Source organism: Abramis brama, assembly GCF_963993115.1.
Source record: "Abramis brama genome assembly, chromosome: 25".
In the NCBI taxonomy this organism is placed as follows: domain Eukaryota; kingdom Metazoa; phylum Chordata; class Actinopteri; order Cypriniformes; family Leuciscidae; genus Abramis; species Abramis brama.
Window position 1 is genome coordinate 7,310,827 of NC_139987.1, and position 23,281 is coordinate 7,334,107.

The 23,281-nt window shown below is 36.1% G+C and overlaps 3 protein-coding genes across 4 annotated transcripts; all 3 read right to left on the reverse strand.

Moving 5' to 3' along the window:
• LOC311076610 (uncharacterized protein) lies at positions 1-7,265 on the reverse strand (the record flags this gene model as incomplete). Its single annotated transcript, XM_084104945.1, has 6 exons — positions 7,028-7,265; positions 6,234-6,443; positions 5,910-6,055; positions 5,656-5,756; positions 5,484-5,541; positions 1-159 (listed from the first exon to the last, which is right to left on the reverse strand). Exons 1-6 carry the CDS (start codon positions 7,215-7,217, stop codon positions 1-3), a joined length of 864 nt encoding a protein of 287 aa, XP_083961071.1. The 5' UTR covers positions 7,218-7,265.
• A 5,164-nt stretch (positions 7,266-12,429) lies between these two features.
• LOC311076695 (uncharacterized protein) lies at positions 12,430-15,818 on the reverse strand. 2 transcript variants are annotated; one of them, XM_084105085.1, is made up of 5 exons: positions 14,826-15,818; positions 13,925-14,197; positions 13,625-13,770; positions 13,380-13,480; positions 12,430-13,265 (listed from the first exon to the last, which is right to left on the reverse strand). In XM_084105085.1, the coding sequence occupies exons 1-5, from the start codon at positions 15,013-15,015 to the stop codon at positions 13,127-13,129; spliced, it is 849 nt and encodes a 282-aa protein (XP_083961211.1). In that variant the 5' UTR covers positions 15,016-15,818; the 3' UTR covers positions 12,430-13,126. The 2 variants fall into 2 exon arrangements, with proteins under 2 accessions (XP_083961211.1, XP_083961212.1); XM_084105086.1 differs by having other exon boundaries at positions 13,136-13,480.
• A 646-nt stretch (positions 15,819-16,464) lies between these two features.
• LOC311076770 (uncharacterized protein) lies at positions 16,465-18,068 on the reverse strand. Its single transcript, XM_084105195.1, has 3 exons — positions 17,803-18,068; positions 16,906-17,178; positions 16,465-16,725 (listed from the first exon to the last, which is right to left on the reverse strand). Exons 1-3 carry the CDS (start codon positions 17,990-17,992, stop codon positions 16,595-16,597), a joined length of 594 nt encoding a protein of 197 aa, XP_083961321.1. The 5' UTR covers positions 17,993-18,068; the 3' UTR covers positions 16,465-16,594.
• Between the last annotated feature and the right edge of the window lie 5,213 nt (positions 18,069-23,281).

Sequence of the window (23,281 nt, forward strand, 5' to 3'; positions counted from 1 at the left end):
TTAGTATCGCTTCTCATGCAGGAAGAACCTCAGGTGTCTGAAGACGCCGCTAATGCTGAAGGTGTTGATGATCTTTGGCCTGCTTCTGCAATTTGGAAACTCCTGGCGTACGTTCTCCGTGACCTCGGGTTCAATCATAAAGCGCTGAGGAAGTGTGGCCTGCTTTGTCAGACAATTGGCAGAGCTGCAGTTTTGAGCTAACAGTCCCTAAGCGGCCTGAAGACACAGCGAGGGTCCTGAACCTCGATGTGATGCTGTTGAAAGACAGGATTTCCCTGGACAGGAACCTTTCCCTCGTCGGACCCCCAACCTTCTTTGGCCCCGTGACCCCGTCCTGTGCACTAGAGCCCATCCCCCCACGCTGGAGGGAGTGCGGGAGGCGTGAGCCAGGACAGGAAGCCACGAGTCTTCCACAAGCTCCTTGGGGGTCATCGCTAGTTTCCCTCTACTGTATCCAAACTTGAGCCACCCTCTCGTCCCATTGTTCTGGCCCAGTAAATCCACACACGTTTCCTCAAGAGTTATTTTTGCCTGCTATGCTGCCTTGATTTATAATGGTTTCTGTCTTGAATGGGTCTTTCCCTTTTTCTAAAGGTGAGGTCACTTTTACCGTTGCTCTGAGAAATTTCGCGGGCAAAATCCAGTCATTCCAAAAGGAGCGTGTGCGATCAGGAGTTTTGCATGAGGACAAAAAAGTTCAGATTTCGGTCATGTTCTTGTTGGTCACGTGAATTCACCACACTGACCAACAGAAAAGTGACTGATTTGAACGTGACTTTTTTCTGTTCTGTGTCATACATTGATACATTATTGACAATAGACAGTTGACCTTTTTGCTATGGAATTTCACTGAATTCACTGAATGGAGTTTCACGTGAGGGTGAAAAAGTACCCCACACAAATTTCACTTGTGCTGGTTGGTCACATGAATTTACTGCACTGTCCACCAGAAAACTGCTTGGTTTGAAAGTGACTTTTTTGTGAGCTTTGCTTTATACATCGCTACACTGACAATAGACAATGGTCCTATTTTTGCACGCCAAATTTTGCTGAAATTCGCTAATGTGATTGCACATTTAGGGTGGAGTGGCAAAATGGCCACAATGCAAAACAGCATCTACTCATTGACCAAGCATCTACTGCAATAGCTTTAGCTGTGCTACATCAACAGCACGTATGAATACTTAAGCATGGTCCAAAGTCAAACTGTGTTATAATGTGTATTCATTGCAAGCACTCATTAGGGTGTGGCAGTTTGCCTAGGTGTGATTACAGTCTGTGGCCATTAGAAACATTTACATTTACACATTTATTCATTTGGCTGAGGCTTTTAATCAAAGGGACTTCTAATTAGGAATTCTACAGCACAAACAGGAAGTGCTACATTCGAAGTGCTGCAATACAAAATTCTAAAGTTGTACAAGCTAGTACATAGATGTACAGATGGCCCAGAAACTATCTGGACACTTAAAAATGTATTAATGTCATTGCATTACATACAACACAACAAAACCGAGTATTCAATAAATTATTATTTTTTATCCATCTTGTCCTATAGGTTATTTTTAGTGTATACCACCATTTGAAGATCTGGGCCGATAAGATTTTAAAAGTATCTTATGGTCATCAAAAGCTGCGTTTATATAATCAAAAATACACAAATTTATAATAACTGTTTTCTATTGTAATATATTTTAAATTGTTATTTATTCTAGTGGACAGCTGAATTTACATCTTCAGTGTCACATGATCCTTCAGAAATTATTATAATGATTTGATGCTCAAGAAACATTTCTTATTATTATCAATGTTGAATCCGTTGTGCTGCTTAATTTATTTTGGAAACATCATACATTTTTTTCATGATTCTTTGATGAAAAGAAAGTTCAAAAGAACAGCATTTATTTGAAATAGAAATCGTTTGTAACATTATAAAAGACATTTCTGTCACTTTTAATTAATTGAATGTATTTTTGCCGAATAAAAGTATTAATTTATTTCAAAAAAGAAAATAAATCTTACAGACTCCAAACTTTTGAATGGTGTTATTGTTGTTGAGCTTAGCTGTTAGATAATGACAAATGGTTCAACCTTCACTAAGCTGTGCTGAAAATGGTGTTAGTTCATTCAGGTCAATCTGTCCAAAAGGCAAATTGAAAATTTTCCAGGTACTGTGGGGACATCAGAGCTGTGTGTCACTGCTATAAGAGTGGCAGTACAATCAGTGAGAAAAGGGCCGAGCACTGAGCCCTGAGGTACACCAGCGGTTAGCTGATGTGACTTAAAGAACCCACACACTACAGGATAATCAGGAAGATTCTGGGCCCAATCCTCCCCTTCCGACAATCCTAGGTAAAGTCCCGATTATCTTGATGGTTCTACAGATTGTCTTATCAGATTTTCCTGTGGTGGGAGGTTTATTAAGAGTGATTGAATCATCAGGGCCACCATGTTGAATATTAACAATCAGAAATCCTGTTGTGTGTGGGAACCCCGAGGACAAACAAAGTCTGTAGATTGTCACGTGAAACGAAACCCAATCAGAAAGCGAGCTGATGGGAGACGGAAGCATAAAACGACTTCATCCAAATCTTCTTGTTTCGCAAATTTTCTGTAAAAAGCAGGCCAAAGACTATTATTGCCATTTTTTCTCATATTTGTTTAGTCTAAAGTTAACAAGATTTCCCATGTGTCACATGCAGGTTGAAGCAGAGAGGATGCAGGATCTATATGCAGCAGGCCTTTATTGAACAAACTCAAAAATCTTTGACTCAAAACTCAGGATTCTCACGGGCAGGAACACAGGGCTCTCAAGTTTTGAAACCCCCCCAAAAAAGGGGTAGCGGGTTAGACGGGTCGCGGGAATTGGGGTGTTTCATTAATAATATTATTGTTAGTGTTTTTGTTGTTATTTTTAAAAATAGCTCATATACCAAATACAAAGTATTTATTCAGTTTCTGCATGTGTGTGTGTGTGTGTGTATAAACAAGGTATTGCTGTATAAAAAACTTTTCTAGTATTATAAATACAGGACCAAGTCTTGGACATTCAAAAAGCATATGAAAAACAGTATCATGAGCATTACAGAAGGGACATAATAAAACAATCTTATTAAATTTTGAAACCAAGCTAATTGAGGCTATAGCACAATGCCTCCCTCCACTGAAGATCTCCACATCGCTTCGAGATAGGAGGTTTATACAATACTCTCCATGATGGATGTACTTCTTCACAAATAGAAATCTTAGCCCTCCATTTAGTATCTGTTTTTCCTTGCAAATGTCCAACATGCACAGATTTGACACAAATATAATAAAGATTTTTCTTTGCCACATCATGAAAAAACAAATCCCCATATCCCTTCAACAATGTATTCTGGTTTATATTACCCCCAACTCTCTCATCTTTAGGGGTCACCTTCAGCTCAGGGAAGTTCTGAGGTGTAAAACCATCTACCAGGGCTGAGTTTATAAAGGACATTAATGCAGGGGGAAAAGCATCCCTAATACACTTGATTATCCTATCCATAGTTCTCAGAGATTTAATTTTAACCTGTGCAGCAAGTGATAACACAGTTCGCCACTGACATTGTGTCAAATCAATTAAATCCATAACTTTACTGACCCCAGCATTTAAAAACTGTGGAACAAAACAAGACAAATTAGATGGTAGTTTTATAAGGGGATTAAAAAACAAGGGTTCTGAAACCCCATAGTGCACATCTTCTGTTCTTGTAAAGTTTAAATATTTCCATGATTTAATTACTGACATGTAAAAGTTAGGAAAGAAACAACATGCCTTTTCCTCAAAGGGCTTTTCCATTAAAAACAACTGTTTATCAAGGCCTATCCCACCTAAATCTGTTAATATAGACAACCCAAATGAAACCCATCGTAAAGGAGCAGAACAATACATAATCCTCTGTAAAGTTTGTAATCTCATTCCTAATATTTTTGACTCTATATGTATTAGTCCTTGACCTCCCTCAGCCACAGGAAGGTAAAGTATACCAGGAATAAGCCAATGGTGACCGTTCCAAAAAAAAATCCACAAAAGCTTTTTGGATGATGGTAAGCAATTCCTTAGGAGGATTTAAAACAGTTACTCTATGCCATAGCATTGAGGCAGCCAGATTATTGATAATCAAGCACTTCCCTCTGAAGGAGAGCTGTGGGAGAAGCCATTGCCATTTTTGTAATCTGCCGATCACCCGATTTGCTAATCCCTCCCAGTTCTTTTCAGTGTATTGAGCTGTCCCAAAAAACACACCAAGTACTTTAAATCCATCTTGAACCCATTTACACTGTTGTGGTAATCGAGGAGGTCCTATATCCAGCCAGTCTCCCAGCAACAAGGATGTACATTTATCCCAGTTAATACGAGCAGATGTAGCTTTCTGATACTTGTTCAAACAGTAAATAAGTTTAGTAACATCATCAGTGCTCTTAATTATTACTGTCACATCATCTGCGTAAGCTGTTAGTTTCACCGGGACTATTTCTGGAAAACCTGGGACACCAATACCACACAGCTGTTTCCTCAGCATAACTAACAGAGGTTCAATAGAAATAGAGTACAGAAGACCAGACAGAGGACATCCTTGTCTTATTCCCCTGGTCACAGAGAAAGGCCTAGTTAAAGACCCATTAATTCGTATCATACTGTAAATGTCACTGTACAGTAGCTTGACAAGAGAAAAATTGTGTATCAAAACCAAAAGCTTCAAGGGTCTTAAACAAATAATGATGGTCCACCCTGTCGAAAGCTTTTTCCTGATCCAAGGATAGAAATCCAATGTCCAATTTGTGTCTTTGTGCAACTGTAATAATGTCTCTTACGAGAAACAGATTATCAAAAATTGTACGTTTAGGGACACAAAATGACTGATCTTTATGGATTACATTTGTCATATATTTTTTAAGTCTATTAGTTAATGTTTTAGATAAAATCTTAAAACAGATCAGTGACACAGGTCGCCAGTTTATAAGGAACCCAAGATCCCCTTTTTTTGGAATCAACGTTATGATTGCCCTCCGACAACTCGTTGGAAGTTTCCCTCGGTTAAAACTTTCCAGAAAGACTGCATACAAGTCCTCTCCAATCATTTCATTTAATTGAGAATATCTAGTCCTTAAGAGGGCTGCTTTTCCTTGCTCCTCCAACAAAGTCTTTAGAAGAAATGTATTCCTCTCAATGGAATCAACAGAGTCACCATGGTTACTTTGTCTCAGAATGTCTTCTTCAAGAGATCTATTTTTTTCTTTGAGAGTTCTGGTGTTATGGGCAGTATATTGTTGTATTTCACTTCAAAATAACTTGAACTGTTCAATGATATAATTACAATTACAAAGCAGAACCACTGATTTCCAAAAACACGATGGGTTTATTTCTCTGTGTGTTCTTATATATTTTATCTAATGAGTGGTTTTAAAATTGTTCTCTTGCAGATCAATTTCATTGAATTATAAAATGACTTATCTACCCAACCTGATGAAGTCACAGCACAATAATAATTATAGAAATTCTGATTTCTCCAATACCTGAAAAAACAAACAAGACTGTTTAATTTCCAGTAGAGTCAGTTATGAGTATGATAACATATTTACAGTAGAGAAATTCTGGTTAATGATCAGTTAAATTCAGTAATCTCTCACCCTTTTGTTATTGTGGAGCCATCGATCCATTTCCACACTCCCTCTGTTTTACTCAGACCAATCCAAAAATGATAATTTCCTGCAACCTTCTGCAAAAACTCCTGTTATGAAAGAACAGTAATATATTGTATAATATATATATAGTAGTAATAATTACAATGACAGCAATACACCTTTCTCTCATTAGTTAAAACAGACCAACCCATGTGTCAATGTGCACAAACAAACACAAAATCGTTTTCTTTCTCACTCACTTGTTCCTCTTTGCTGTTTATGATCACTAGATCTGCTCCTCTCTGTTGACAGTCTCGTCTGCTGTCACTCCATATCTTATACTCAGATGAAATATAATAAAAACTGAAGTTGTAGAAAATCCATTTGAAGTTGTCAGCACGCTGATCTATTAATACACCAGTTTAGATATTAGTTTACACAGTTTAGCTTTGTCCACGATGAAATTTATTAAAGCCGAATTGATGAACAGACACTTGATGTTTATGTCGATGCTTATTTTTATTGGAGTGGAATGATAAAAAAAGATACATTTTAATGATTTAATGAGGAAAACACAAAATTACCTTGTTCGTAAAGGACACGTTGGAGTTCATCATTCTTGTTTTTTATCTGCTCTCTTTCCTCAGTCAGATTATTGATGTGGGTTCGTAACTGGTTTCTCTCGGTGGTGAAATACACACAGAGCATCATTACAGCAGTCAGCAGAAGAACACACAGCAGACACAAACACACTTCAACTGCTCTGTGCTTTCTGTTCTTCACTGAGACACTTCCTGAAGACGACAGACAAGATTAAATTAGTCGTCACACTTCTATACTTCATTATAATGAACTTTACTCTTACATTTTTTTCTCAATCGCTTTGGCTCAATTCTCAAACAAGATCTCTCAAAACAATAACTTCAGATCTCTGAACAATTCATTTCTTGTTCAACCAAAATTGAACTTTTTTATTTAAGCAAATTGCACGTGTTTTGTACAAGTGTTTTGGTGCAAAAGAGTAAGTACTACATAATATCTTAATACACACATGGCCTGCTGATGAAAACTGACGAGCTGATTCTCTGTAAAATTGTCATACTATTCAACACATCTAAACAGTCTTTCATTGTGTGAGCCATTCAGTTATCAAAATCTGTCAGACATACGAGTCAAAAAAAATAAAAAATTAATGAAATGTTTTGGGTGAGTAACTACATTTTGCAGACATGATGTCCCATAAAACAGTTGTGACAATTGAGTTTGGAGAATGTTAAGACGGTTTAAAAAAATAAACCAAAGTAACTGAGAAAAACACAAGAGATACTACAATACTTCTGTCTCTCTGTTATAATGTGTATCAGATGAATTATATTACCAGTGTGTTGAAGTGGCTGATGTCTCTCTGTGTTTGTCCTCAGATCATGATGTCTCTCAGTATCTGCGCTTTCATAGATATCCACCATCATCTCCACTCTTTCTCCTCTGTCCATTTCCACAGTCTCAGTCATCAACGTCACATCTTCATATATAACTTCAGTTTTCTCTGATCTCTTAATGTCATTCATTATAACACTGTGATAATGGTTAATGCTGCGGTTGTTCTAGCTTCAGATTGTTTAGGCTGCAATGCTTTGCATTTCATCAACCTGTCGAAAAATAAACGGAAATAAATCAGTCAGAAATAAACTCATGATCAAACTGAAGTGAATCATGTGACATTCAAGTTGCCAAGACAGGAAGGATTGAGATGTGCCTATTCACACCAAGAGTCTATAAAGAGAATATTTATGATCATCAGAGGTCAGGCAATCATTTCATTGTAACGCTGGGTGAACTAAAAAAACAAAAGAAGAGTTGGATCCAAATGCAGAAATAGTTTAATAACAAAATTAACATAACAAAACCAGGGAACAGAATTACCAGATGAGGAAGGAACGAAGGAACGAACGAACGAACGAACGAACATCCATCCATCCATCCATCCATCCATCCATCCATCCATCCATCCATCCATCCATCCATCCATCCATCCATCCATCCATCCATCCATCCATCCATCCATCCATCCATCCATCCATCCATCCATCCATCCATCCATCCATCCATCCATCCATCCATCCATCCAAGAAACACTTGGGTATAAATACACTCAAGGGGAGATTGGCAAACAAGTCACACCTGGGAACAATCAGGAACTAATCAATGAGAAAAACTACAAAAAACTACAAAACTTGGCACAGAACAGGAAATAACATAAAAGTCCAGCACAAAAGACAAGAGGAACACAAGACAGGAATCATGACACTCATAATCTTTTCTCTAAAGCTGGATTTTGGGCTCCATTAAACCATCACCAGATGGATTTGCAAAAATTATTGTTTTCAAACATGTTTCCTCAAACAATCCCCCTGTCTTCCATTGGTTGGTAATCAGACTGGTCCCGTCTTTAGACAACGAAAATGAGTAGGGGAGAGCTGGGACAGTTGAAACACTTTTCAGATAAACGTCGTTTTCTAAGATAAGGTTACAGATAGATTGCTTTTTTTTGTGATCAACAATTCACATATGTATTCTCTTAGTATCATGTGTTATTCGGTACAAATATAGAATGATTTAAGTAAAAATTGACTTTGAACAGTAGTTGAAGCGATTGAAGCGATTGAAACACAGGGTTCGGACAGATGAAACATAACAGTTTAACTATAGGCAATAAGCCTATGTGCATTTTGCGTAATCTTTCTAATAGACTATTAGGTGACGAAGACAGACAAATCCGTTTACAATAAATTTTCTTACATTTCTTCCTTGAGTCATATTGAGTGTTTGCTAGTTGAATAGCCTGTTATTATGAAGAAAACGAGGTCAACCGGAAGACAATAGATGAAATAAATTGAAGATTGAAGATTGGACAATTGATGATTATTAAAGAGATAACGTGTTGCGTAATTGAAAATAAATTTGTATTAAAAGAAACACAAGTCTAGGAACAGTATATGAATCTATGAACAGTATAGGCTAAAGACCTACTTCTGTAGGTTCATATGATTAAATAACTATTAAACATCGAAAATACATCTTATGCATTACAAATGTTTTCATTATTTATTGCAAAACCCTTTTTTATTAAATGCTTAAACACATAGTGTGACCACATTAACAGTGGTTTTCTTATGACCAGGTTCAACTGACAGCTCCTCCAGCCAGTTAAACTTGTTTTGCCCTTAAACTAAAAAACTCTGATATTGCACACTTAAGGGTGTGTTGCAGTACTAATACACCTGCCGTATTATCATTACAATTTGTCAGTCAAAAATAAAAGTACCGCACAAAAGAATTCACTTACCGCACTCAAAAACAGCTTTCCAGCTTTAACTCCAAAACGGCATGACGTAAAGAAGAAATGTTTTCGCGGGTCTGGTAGGCATTGCGTGCTGTACGTGGTGACGAAATTTGACGTACATGACGTGAGTGGTTTTCAAGGAAATCTCAATGGTTCATCCGTCCCGCGTTTCAATCGTCCCGGCTCTCCCCTACAGGAAGTGTAGAGATTCACTTTTTAAAATGGAGTAAGTTATAAAATATTGTAAATGTTTTATTTAATTACAGACCCCAAACTTTTGACCTCAATGGTGTTATTGTTGTTGAGCTTAACTGTTAGATGATGACAAATGGTTCAACCTTCACTAGACTGTGCTGAAAATGGTGTTATTTAATCGTTTTCTTGTTTCCTCATTTTTTACCCTGAATTCTTGCAAGTCCGGCAACTCAGGATCAAGGTTTCTTGGTAGTTAAGGTAAAGTGGTCCGGATACATCTGCCCATAAGCAGTTGAGAAGGGAAAACCTGTGCTCCAAAGGTGTTGCTCTGTAAGTCAGCTAGGCTTTGTTTTAGTCTGTTTCTTTAGTCCACAATCATTTAATTGTGACTGTACAGCTCTTTCAGCCTCTCCGTTCGCTTGGGGATAATGAGGGCTGCTCGTAGTGTGTTTGAGATTGCAACTGTTGGAATTTATGTGATACGAACTGCGGCCCGTTGTGGGAAATGACCTCCTCCAGAATGTCATGATGTGCAAAAACATCTTTGACTGCTCTGACTGTGACCTCAGAAGATGTGACGTTCAGATGTGCAACCTCTGGAAAAATAGTCTACAATGAGCAGGTACGTTTTATTTTGCCCTCTCACACGTCCACATCACTGCTAGTGCTTCTTTTACAATCTGCACATAGCGCTTCTCAGTATCCTTTAGACTGCTGGATATTTATGTCACAGGTTTTCATGTTCCATCTTTTTGTTTCTGTGACAACACGGCGCCTATGCCGTAGGATGACGCATGTGCAGCAACTTCTGTCTGTCTTTCAGGTGAATATGATTCCAGCACTCTTGGTGAACTCAATGTCTTTTTAAATCTGTGAAAAGTTTGTCTCTGTGGCTCATCCCACACCTATTAGTTTCTTTATCTGAGCAGTTCCTTCAGTGGGGTGGTGAATGAAGCAAGTTGTGGTAGAGATTTAGCGAGGTAGTTTGCCATTCCTAGTACTTTGCTTACATCTGCCTTTGGTTCTGGCATGTGTAGAATAGCCCTGACCTTGCTTGGGTCTGCCTCCAGGCCTCTTTCTGGGATCTTGTGACCAACGAAAAGCATTTCAGTCTTAGCAAACTCACGTTTTTCGTTCAGTGTGAGTTTTTTCAAGACATTTTTCAGATGCTGGTCGTGTTCAAGTTTGTTTCAGCCAAAGACAAGAATGGCATCTGCATGATGTTTAACACCACTGACATCCTCCAGTAGTTGAGACATTCGCCAATTCCAAATGAAAGTCTATTGAAAAGGTATCTCCTGAATGGATTAATGAATGTGGTGAGTGGTCTCGACTCTTAGGTCAAGGGAATCTGTCAAAAGCCTGATCAGGTTTTGTGAAGATTGTGGCGTCTGACAGCATGGCTAAAGATTGATCGACAGCCGGAAGAATGTGGTGCTCTCTCTTGACCCATTTGTTTAGGTTTGGCAAGTCCACACATATACAAATTCTATACAGTGTCAATTGAGTTGAGTCTTCAACTCAATGTGATAAGGCAAGACAAGGCAAGGCAAGGCAAGTTTATTTATATAGCACATTTCATACACAATGGCAATTCAAAGTGCTTTACATAGAAGAAATTAAAATAATAAAAAGAAATAAGAATAATTAAAACAGTTTAGAAAAATAAAATAAAATACAGTACAGTACAAACAGTCAGACAAACAGCGGCACAGTGCTCATTCAGTAAATGCATAGCTAAACAGATGTGTTTTGAGTCTGGATTTGAAAGTGACTACTGTAGGAGCACGTCTGATCTCCTCTGGAAGCTGGTTCCGGCATAATAGCTAAAAGCAGACTCACCATGCTTAGAGTGAACCCTTGGTATTTCTAGCTGATATGATCCTAATGATCTGAGTGATCTGTTGGGTTTATATTCAGTGAGCATATCTGCAATATATTGAGGTCCTAGGCCATTGAATGATATATATACTAGTAATAATACTTTAAAATCATTCCTAAATTTAACTGGGAGCCAGTGTAAAGACCTGAGGACTGGTGTGATATGTTCGTATTTTCTGGTTCTGCTCAGAATCCTGGCGGCAGCGTTCTGTATGAGCTGCAACTGTCTTATGGTCTTTTTGGGAAGGCCAGTGAGGAGTCCATTACAATAATCCACCCTGCTAGTGATGAAAGCATGAACAAGTTTCTCTAAGTCTTGTCTGGAAACAAAGCATCTAATTCTTGCAATATTTTTCAGATGACAGTATGCTGGTTTAGTTATTGCTTTGACATGACTACTGAAACTAAGGTCTGACTCTAGTGTCACACCGAGATTCCTGACTTGATGTTTAGTTGTTTGACCCCTAGAGTGAAGGTATGCGTTTTTTCTGGGTCTCACATGTGGGGATATCACATGTGCAATCGTGCTCATATTTGTAAAAATAGCTCTTTTGCTCTTGTGATATTGCTTTATTATATGTTGTAATGTAAAAATCTCATACAAATACCTTTTTTTGCGATCTTTGAATTTTGAGGGTGTTCGTATTCATTTTTGGCTTTTTTTTTCTTTTCTTTTTTTTGACAATCCTGCGTTGATTTTGAACCCGACACCAGAGTAACAAAAGATAATCACATTGGAAATAAGTTATTGATTGCATTTTAAGCAGTAAGTTTTACATAAAATTACATTAATGATGTTAACAAATAAATCAGACAATACACCAGCAATTTAGTGATATCCTGGCCTTTACTGGTCTTGAGATAAAATCCTGAGTCCTCTTAGTCTGAGACCGAGACAAGACCGAGTACAAATGCTGTCGAGACCGGGAGAAGACCAAGAACTTTAGACCGGTCTCAAATACAACACTGGCAAGAACTGAATTCAAAAGATGAATTTCAACTATGGTGTTAAATGTGGACAGACTGCACATGCATATACTATATAGTGTTATTTACAGATTAATTGTGTTGCATCAAATGTGTTCTGTTGGCTTTTGCTTCTGAGGCAGGACCTGCCCATCAGTGAATGTGATATAATAATGTTTATTACTCAGAGAATATATTGTGAAATAAATGGCTCATCTCCTTTAGTGTGTTGTTTTGCTTTTCAAGAGGCCGTTAGCTCAGTGCTTTGTGTTAATGACACATTAGTTTACTCAAGAGATCAGTTGATAGTGTTGTTCACACTATTTCTGCAGCACAACATGTGATTCACACAGATAAAATTACAGGACATAAAGAGCTTTACATTGAATCTGTATTTTATTGTGCTGATCCACTGGATGCATAATTTTAGCTGAACTGTAGCATCTGCTTTAAACATACATGAAATCTAATAGATGAACAAAAACACATTAGATCTAGTTTTATATATTGTTAGCTTTATTTATTTACTAAGTTTGTCACATTATGCATCCCTCTGCATCATGTAGGCCTACGTTTTGGGCTACATGATATCGCTGATTTCACTGTTTGTGGAAAAGGAAGTAGATGAAAGCTTCTGTAATTGAGTTTCAGTGGTAAAGAGTCTGAGGCTTTGATGAGGAAAGTTAAATACACATCCGTGGAGATCCATCCATCACTAGAGTCACAGAGGAGAACGAGGGTCCATCAGTTTGTCTGCTGGCTTTGATTGCTCTTGATATCACCAACAGGGAGGAAAAACTGCTGAAGACCCTCTTCTGGACGAGACACCAGACCACTGACCCTTTCTCATGAGCAATATCCACAGACTTTAATGAGTGGATCCATTTATCTTAATTGCTATTATGATTTAGTTATATAACATAGCACTCGGATTTCCAATTAAGCTGCATATTTAAAAAGCTGATGAATCACGTAAAAATATTTCATTTCAAAATAACTTGAACTGTTCAATGATATAATTACAATTACAAAGCAGAACCACTGATTTCCAAAAACATGATGGGTTTATTTCTCTGTGAGTTCTTATATATTTTATCTAATGAGTGGTTTTAAAATTGTTCTCTTGCAGATCCATTTTATTGAATTATAACATGACATATATTCCCAACCTGATGAAATAATTACAGCACAATAATCACTATATACATACTGATTCTGAAATCTCCAATACCTGAAACAACAAAGAAGACTGTTTGATTTCCAGTAGAGTCAGTTATGAGTATGATAACATATTTACAGTAGAGAAATTCTGGCTAATGATCAGTTAAATTCAGTGATTTCTTACTCATTTGTTATTGTGGAGCCATCGATCCATTTCCACACTCCCTCTGTTTTACTCAGACCAATCCAAAACTGATCATTACCTGCAACCTTCTGCAAAAACTCCTGTTGTGATAGAACAGTAATATATTATATGTAGTAGTAATAATTACAATAACAGTAATACACCTTTCTCTCATCTGTTAAAACAGACCAACCCATGTGTCAATGTGCACAAACAAACACAAAATCGTTTTCTTTCTCACTCACTTGTTCCTCTTTGCTGTTTATGATCACTAGATCTGCTCCTCTCTGTTGACAGTCTCGTCTGCTGTGACTCCATATCTTATACTCAGATGAAATATAATAAAAACTGAAGTTGTAGTAAATCCATTTGAAGTTGTCAGCACGCTGATCTATTAATACACCAGTTTAGATATTAGTTTACACAGTTTAGCTTTGTCCGTGCTGAAATTTATTTAATGAAAAGTCAATGCTTATTTTTATTGATGTGGAATGTTAGAAAAAAGTTAAATTTATAATGATTAAATGAGGAAAACACAAAATTACCTTGTTCGTAAAGGACACGTTGGAGTTCATCATTCTTGTTTTTTATCTGCTCTCTTTCCTCAGTCAGATTATTACTGTAGTTCAGTATCTGCTCATATTTGGTAAGTATTTGATGTCTTTCCTCAGTCAGATTATTGATGTGGGTTCGTAACTGGTTTCTCTCGGTGGTGAAATACACACAGAGCATCATTACAGCAGTCAGCAGAAGAACACACAGCAGACACAAACACACTTCAACTGCTCTGTGCTTTCTGTTCTTCACTGAGACACTTCCTGAAGACGACAGACAAGATTAAATTAGTCGTCACACTTCTACTATATTATTATGAATATATATTACAGTTTTGCTCAATCGCTTTGTCTCAATTCTCAAATGAGATCTCGCAAATAAGTTCAGATCTCTGAACAATTCATTTCTTGTTCAACCAAAATTGAACTTTTTTATTTAAGCAAATTCCACCTGTTTTAGTACAAGTGTTTTGGTGCAAAAGAGTAAGTACTACATAATATCTTAATACACACATGGCCTGCTGATGAAAACTGACGAGTTGATTCTCTGTAAAATTGTCATACTATTCAACACATCTAAACAGTCTTTCATCGTGTGAGCCATTCAGCCATTCATCAAAATCTGTCAGACATACGTGTTATTTCTAAAAAATATTTACGACATGGCATGTTTCACATCTCACTTGATGACAAAAAAAATAAATAATGAAATGTTTTGGGTGAGTAACTACATTTTGCAGACATGATGTCCCATAAAACAGTTGTGACAATTGAGTTTGGAGAATGTTAAGACGGTTTAAACAAAATAAACCAAAGTAACTGAGAAAAACACAAGAGATACTACAATACTTCTGTCTCTCTGTTATAATATGTATCAGATGAATTACATTACCAGTGTGTTGAAGTGGCTGATGTCTCTCTGTGTTTGTCCTCAGATCATGATGTCTCTCAGTATCTGCGCTTTCATAGATATCCACCATCATCTCCACTCTTTCTCCTCTGTCCATTTCCACAGTCTCAGTCATCAACATCACATCATCATATATAACTTCAGTTATCTCTGATCTCTTAATGTCATTCATTATAACACTGTGTTAATGGTTAATGCTGCAGTTGTTCTAGCTTCAGATTGTTTAGGCTACAATGCTTTGCATTTCATCAGCCTGTCAGAAAATAAACGGAAATAAATCAGTCAGAAATAAACTCATGATCAAACTGGTGTGAATCACGTGACATTCAAGTTGCCAAGACAGGAAGGATTGAGATGTGCCTATTCACACCAAGAGTCTATAAACAGAACATTTATGATCATAAGAGGTCAGGCAATCATATCATTGTAATGCTGGGTGAACTAAAAAACAAAAGAAGAGTTGGATTCAAATGCAGAAATAGTTTAATAACAAAATAAACAAAATAAACATAACATAACCACTGCAACCAGGGGCCTGTTTCAGAAAGGAGGTTAAGTGAAAACTCTGAGTATGTTAACCCTGATATGAGGGAAACTCTGGGTTTTCTGTTTCAGAATGGGAGGTATGTCAAACCTGAGAAAGCAGAGTAAGTCAAGCCCGTTTCTGAAAGAGAGGTAACTCATCAGTGCATCAGTTACCATGGTAACTTACTCTGTGAACCTAACCTGGTCGGGAGCAGAGGGTTGTTCCATAAAACAAGATTAGAATACAAGCCAGGCTTATTTTGGTTAGTCACACTTATTGTCGGTGATTTCTGTTTCATAAAGCAAACTTAAAATAGTTCAAACTCAGTTACCCTGGCAACTTATGCTGGGAAACTAGCCTGGTCCAGGGCAGGCTAACTGTCAGGCTAAGCCTCAGCTGTTACACAGATCCTCTAACACTGACCGACATTACCACTGACACTCTCTCACCATTACTGGACTTTATTAACCATTATTAGTCCAAAAATAAATGCACAGTATACAGAAAATCAACTTAAATAAGGCTACAGTGATCAATTAGACAATATAGACATATATATATATATATATATATATATATATATATATACTGTATATAGATATATAGATAGATAGGCCTAAATACAATATATATACTACAGGTTTTCTTTTTTTACTGGCTGAATGTTTTGTGCCCAATATTTAATTAGATTGTTTTAAAGATTTATGAATACATTTCTCTCTGGTTTTGTTTGGCAGCTGTAGTACATGTTTATGATTAGAAGAACATTAGAACACAATCTAAAAAAAAGCTTTGTAAAGCAGAAGTTAAAATCACAAAATTAAAAATAAATAATTACAAAAGCACAGTATGAATTTTAACTGGTAAGATGAATCTGAGCTTAGTAATTGACAGTATATTAGCCTACATTTGATTTACCCCATTACAATAGTCCCTTTACAGTTATTGCTATCATAAAAATACACTTGTAGGTTTAAAATTCTAAATAAGGCACATCTAATGTCCAAATAACAAATATTTTAGCATATATATATATATATATATATATATATATATATATATATATATATAAAATGTACTTTATTATGTCTTTCAATTCAAACACATTTAACACAATTATACAAATTGACAGTTCCTTTAAAGACATCATATTTTCCCCCAATAAATATTCCTTATTTTTCCTTCTACTTTTTTTCTTTTGTGATAATACCCACCAACACATAGCCTAAAAATCTGCTAGATCTGCTCCTCTCTGTTGACAGTCTCGTCTGCTGTCACTCCACATCTTATACTCAGATGAAAAATAATAAAAACAGAAGTTGTAGTAAATCCATTTGAAGTTGTCAGCACGCTGATCTATTAATACACCAGTTTAGATATTAGTTTACACAGTTTAGCTTTGTCCACGATCAAATTTATTAAAGCCGAATTGATGAACAGACACTTGATGTTTATGTCGATGCTTATTTTTATTGGAGTGGAATGATAGAAAAAAAGATAAATTTTAATGATTTAATGAGGAAAACACAAAATTACCTTGTTCGTAAAGGACACGTTGGAGTTCATCATTCTTGTTTTTTATCTGCTCTCTTTCCTCAGTCAGATTATTACTGTAGTTCAGTATCTGCTCATATTTGGTAAGTATTTGATGTCTTTCCTCAGTCAGATTATTGATGTGGGTTCGTAACTGGTTTCTCTCGGTGGTGAAATACACACAGAGCATCATTACAGCAGTCAGCAGAAGAACACACAGCAGACACAAACACACTTCAACTGCTCTGTGCTTTCTGTTCTTCACTGAGACACTTCCTGAAGACGACAGACAAGATTAAATTAGTCATCACACTTCTATACTTCATTATAATGAACTTTACTCTTACATTTTTTTCTCAATCGCTTTGGCTCAATTCTCAAACAAGATCTCTCAAAACAATAACTTCAGATCTCTGAACAATTCATTTCTTGTTCAACCAAAATTGAACTTTTTTATTTAAGCAAATTCCACCTGTTTTAGTACAAGTGTTTTGGTGCAAAAGAGTAAGTACTACATAATATCTTAATACACACATGGCCTGCTGATCAAAACTGACGAGTTGATTCTCTGTAAAATTGTCATACTATTCAACACATCTAAACAGTCTTTCATCATGTGAGCCATTCAGTTATCAAAATCTGTCAGACATACGAGTCATTTCTATAAATATTTACGGCATGTTTCACATCTCACTTCATGACAAAAAAAAAATAATGAAATGTTTTAGGTGAGTAACTACATTTTGCAGACATGATGTCCCATAAAACAGTTGTGACAATTGAGTTTGGAGAATGTTAAGACGGTTTAAAAAAATAAACCAAAGTAACTGAGAAAAACACAAGAGATACTACAATACTTCTGTCTCTCTGTTATAATATGTATCAGATGAATTACATTACCAGTGTGTTGAAGTGGCTGATGTCTCTCTGTGTTTGTCCTCAGATCATGATGTCTCTCAGTATCTGCGCTTTCATAGATATCCACCATCATCTCCACTCTTTCTCCTCTGTCCATTTCCACAGTCTCAGTCATCAACATCACATCATCATATATAACTTCAGTTATCTCTGATCTCTTAATGTCATTCATTATAACACTGTGTTAATGGTTAATGCTGCGGTTGTTCTAGCTTCAGATTGTTTAGGCTACAGTGCTTTGCATTTCATCAGCCTGTCGGAAAATAAACGGAAATAAATAAGTCAGAAATAAACTCATGATCAAACTGAAGTGAATCATGTGACATTCAAGTTGCCAAGACAGGAAGGATTGAGATGTGCCTATTCACACCAAGAGTCTATAAAGAGAATATTTATGATCATCAGAGGTCAGGCAATCATTTCATTGTAACGCTGGGTGAACTAAAAAAACAAAAGAAGAGTTGGATCCAAATGCAGAAATAGTTTAATAACAAAATTAACATAACAAAACCAGGGAACAGAATTACCAGATGAGGAAGGAAGGAAGGAAGGAAGGAAGGAACTACAATACGTCCGTCCGTCCGTCCAAGAAACTTACTGTAAACTTAATTGCAGTAACTTTAAAAATACTGTAAACTTTTTTACAGTAATAATCACAGTACTGTGTTTCATCACCTCACATATTTTACTACTGTAATAGGGATTACTGCATTAATTTTGTGTACTGTAAAATGAAGACACTTTTTTTTCACAAAAATGCCATTTATTGACAACTTTTCACACTTTAAATTTCAAAATTCATAAAATAAATAGCAAAAAAACATTTTTTTCAATAGGTAAACATTTTTCTGTTAAAGGGATACTCTACCGAAAAATGAAAATTCTGTCATCATATACTCACCCTCATGTTGTTTCAAACCTGTATGAATTTCTTTCCTTTGCTGAACAGAAAGGAAGATATTTAGAAGAATGTCAGTAACCAGACAGTTTTAGATACCATTGACTTCCATAGTATATTTTTTTCCTATTATGGAAGTCAATGGTATCTAAAACTGTCTGGTTACTGACATTCTTCTAAATATCTTCCTTTCTGTTCAGCAGAAGAAAGAAATTCATACAGGTTTGAAACAACATGAGGGTGAGTATATGATGACAGAATTTTCATTTTTCGGTAGAGTATCCCTTTAACATTTAATTTCGTTTTGTATACAACAACACTTTTCTGAACATACAAATCAATCCTGTTCAAATGTATTAAAATGTTTGGTTAAAATTAGAGTGTATAAAAGACAAATTAAATGATTTAAAAACAGCAGGATTTCAAACAGTAGAATTTGGTCCCTGAATGTTGTTTTTCTCCCAGAACTGTATTTTCATTCAAAAACGAGGCCTGAACTAGTCAACGTCCTGGGCTGGAGTCTTCTACCCTGCAGTGGAAGAAATTAATTATTAATTGAAAAGTTTATAAGCAAGACAGATGGATTTATTCAAATTTTTCTTAAATTCAATTGCTTTATTTTTGCTTGTAGATGAGGTTGACAGAAGTTAGCCACTTTCGTTCCAAGAGATGATGAAATTTGTCGTTATCTATGAGTGTTAAAGTGGCGTAATATCCAGAATGGACGCGTATAAGAGACATGAGACTGAACGCACTGAAAAGCCTTTGCACTGCTCATATGCTGAGAGAGAGATTAGACAATAGAGCTGCACGATTCATCTTCAAAGACTGTGATCTCGGTCATCGAGACCTTTCAATTCGTCTATTAAACTTTGACAAAATCATATCACAACATTCAAATCTGTGTTGGCGCTGCCATTGACCCGGAGAGAGAAACGTTAGTCATGAAACAGCTTCACAAACAGTCTTTTAAATAAATATTTAAAATGGAATATATTTTTAAATAATTGTTAAACATCAAACTTTTATTTTAACTCACCATGCAAATGGTAGAAAAGTTAATAATAAAAAATAAAAGTTTGATGTTTAACAATTACACAACAGTTCATATAAACCCAAATAAACACTTTGAGAATTATTTTACTAGTCGGGTAGGTGGTTAAAGAATGACTACTCAAATATTTGTTCCTATTCCTAGTCAAAAATATATCAACAACAAATAAGTGCTTACCTCTGGATAAATTCTAATGTATGATATTTATTTAAAAGACTGTTTGTGAAGCTGTTTCATGACTAACGTTTCTCTCTCTGGGTCAACGGAATAGCCAACACAGATTTTAATGTTGCGATATGATTTTGTCAAAGTTTAATAGACAGACGAATTGAAAGGTCTCGATGACCGAGATCACAGTCTTTGAAGATGAATCGTGCAGCTCTATTGTCTAATCTCTCTCTCAGCATATGAGCAGTGCAAAGGCTTTTCAGTGCGTTCAGTCTCATGTCTCTTATACGCGTCCATTCTGGATATTATTACGCCACTTTAACACTTTGGACACGTAAAACTTTGTTCACACACAGTGAATCGATACAAATATACTTAACACTTAATATACTTATACACTTAAAATTGGGATCTGTGTATGTCTAGTGCTGGGATCTTACCGAGCATGATGAGCCTTGGAGTGCTTGGCAGGGAAATCTGGGCCTCAACGTCTGCTTGGGTGGAAGTTTCCTGTAACACAAAATAAACAGAAAAAAAAACCTTTTAAAAATCACAAGTACAATAAATGGTAAATAAATTAACTAGTAAGATCTCGAAAAATCTTAATACAATGCGAGTATATTATTATGCTTCCACGAGTCATGAATAAAACTTTCGAATCGGCCCGCTTAAATGTCTGATTCTTCAGGCGGCGACGTTAGCATTAGCAAGCATGAAAAAAAAAAAACGAGTGAGATTATTCAAACGGCTACCGCGCCAACACATACATCAAATACACAATTACAAATTAATTTTATTCAACAATGCTACACGTTACTCTTTAATCAAATCGAAGACGTTATAAGTGTAAGTTAATGTTGCCAGATAAGACAATCTTAATACAGTATAGGCCTATGATCAGTGGTGTAGTCTACGTGATACGCAGGTATACGCCGTATACCCACTAGAAAAGGCCAAGGATTTGCGTATACCCACTTAAAAAAAGCGTGAGGATACGTATCAACTTCGTTTTGTGTCAGAACTTTCACACTTTCATTCATAAATTCATCCCGTCTGTGTTTGCGAAGCGACGGATCGAATCGCGGAATCCAGTCACAAATGGAACGTGCTATATAAAGCAGAACGTCACGGAATTTGGCTATTTTTGAATGAATAAATCAAAAGTAGCTGCTGTACAATGAATAAAATCTCGATATGGACTAGTGTCTATGCATATTAAAGCTAAAAGAGACTGCAATTGTTCTACGCGTCTCTGGGAATGAGCGCTCAGTGTGTGCTCCACTACACACACACACACACACACACACACGGAAGCACGCGTGACTCACGCTCGTGGTGTTTTCTATGGCGCTCGCTTTGTGTCATTTCTTTCCTAACCTATGGCGTTCCGATCGGCTCTTTAATATGACTTTGCTACATGCACTCGTCTCAATGAACGTGACGTCTGCGTCTGCCGAACGTGACGTCTGCGTCTGCCGAACGTCTCGTCTGCGTCTGCCACATCACTCGTTCGTGTGCCGAACGTGACGTCTGCGTCTGCCGAACGTCTCGTCTGCGTCTGCCACATCACTAGTTCGTGTGCCGAACGTGACGTCTGCGTCTGCCATAGTCTGCTGCAAGGGCGGTTTCCAGCACATTCCACACACTCATTCTTTATTATTTTTTCCCACTGATCTTCAGTTGTATTTTATTAGCAATTAAGTGATTTTACCTTGCTTATGTATAGCTTTTATTCCAAATAGTAAATATGAATTTACACAAATGTTCATGTTAAAATATTTGTTTGCCATTGTTTCTTGTCAACATATCCTGATATTCATTCATGTGCTGTAACTAAAAGAGATAATCGATCAGTTCATGTCCTGCTTGGACAGTATAGAGTCATAAAACGGTGTGTATATTTATTATTTGAATTTCTTAAACATTTCCAAAACTGTAAAAGGTTAGGTTATATTAAAATAAAACATTCATTAATTATTTCATGATAAAAATTAGCCTACTGAACTCATTTATAGTTAGGTATAAACGCAAATAATAATAATTCATTATTAATATCAGGCTAGTCTAGGCTACATATTTAGAAGACGCTTTTATCCTAAATGGGAACAAAGCAATTCGTCAGTCATAATATAAGATTATCACATATAAACACAAGATTTTTACGCATATCCAAGTGTTTGTGCGAAGTGTGGAGCGCGCTTGCTGCATGCCACGGAGGCACGGGCGCGAACACTTTCCTATCAACAGTGGGAACAACTTAAAATAGCCTGTAATAGCTGTAAACTCACAATAACAAGAAAACATTGTGCTTTTGTAAAATAAAAGAAAACAATCAGCCGCATGATCTCCGTGAACTGGAGCGCGCCTCAAAAATGAACTGAAACAGTGTAGGCCCTACTGTCTCACAGTCAGACTTGAGGAATATACATAGCTTGAAATGGCTACTTTTAAATGAAAAAGTTCAAATCGAAAGTGTCTGATTATGTAATCCGTAAAGGTTAATTTCTCTCTAAGGCGAAACACACTTTAAACAATTAAAATGCCTCTTTATTTTTTCAGACACATTTATTATAATTAGCCTACTTTTGCTGGTGCTTTGCAGCAAGATTTATGCGTGCGCTTGAGCTATAGCCTACCATGCATGCACCCAGTATTTAATTAATATAAACGTGCGATTAGTCGACTAATTGCTTAAATAAATTACTACTAGTTGACTACAAAAATCTTTAGTCTATGGCAACTCTAATCAATACATTTATTTGACATTTTTTACTTATTATTTATTGGATAGTAATTATCCAGTTATTTACATTACATTAGTTGAGTTAACATATATAGCCTAATTAGTAAATGAACGATAAAAAGAGATTAAATTAATATGCTAACCATGTATTTCTGCATTGCTTGTTCCTACACGAAAAGGACTGTTTTAAAGGTGGCAATCCTTTATACGTGAAGATTATACTGTATCTTGAAGATTGTTGTATTGTATCTTCTGTTATAAAGATGAAGATTGACATTTCGTTAATTAAAAATAATAAGCACATAATATTGAAAAAAAAAAGTTATGTTCTGTTATGTGTTTTGACTACTTTTTGTATTTTGTATAATTTTATCTCTAGATAACGAAGTATGAGTATGAATATGAATATGAATATATATATATATATATATATATATATATATATATATATATATATATATATATATATAAATATAACTTTTAAAGGGCCTAATTTTTCCTGGACCTGCTACAATTGAGAATCACTTTAAGCATGCACGCTAAGACAATTTGAAGTATTCCACTTAATACACAATAAAACATATACAATAATGAACAA

Coding starts and splice junctions, on each gene's coding strand:
- LOC311076695 (XM_084105085.1), bottom strand. CDS start 15,015: ATGAATGACATTAAGAGATCAGAGATAACTGAAGTTATATATGATGAT. Junction 13,771..13,924: donor ACGTGTCCTTTACGAACAAG/GTAATTTTGTGT, acceptor GTGTATTAATAG/ATCAGCGTGCTGACAACTTC. Junction 13,266..13,379: donor GGCTCCACAATAACAAATGA/GTAAGAAATCAC, acceptor TTGTTGTTTCAG/GTATTGGAGATTTCAGAATC.
- LOC311076770 (XM_084105195.1), bottom strand. CDS start 17,992: ATGAATGACATTAAGAGATCAGAGATAACTGAAGTTATATATGATGAT. Junction 17,179..17,802: donor TCAGCCACTTCAACACACTG/GTAATGTAATTC, acceptor TGTCGTCTTCAG/GAAGTGTCTCAGTGAAGAAC. Junction 16,726..16,905: donor ACGTGTCCTTTACGAACAAG/GTAATTTTGTGT, acceptor GTGTATTAATAG/ATCAGCGTGCTGACAACTTC.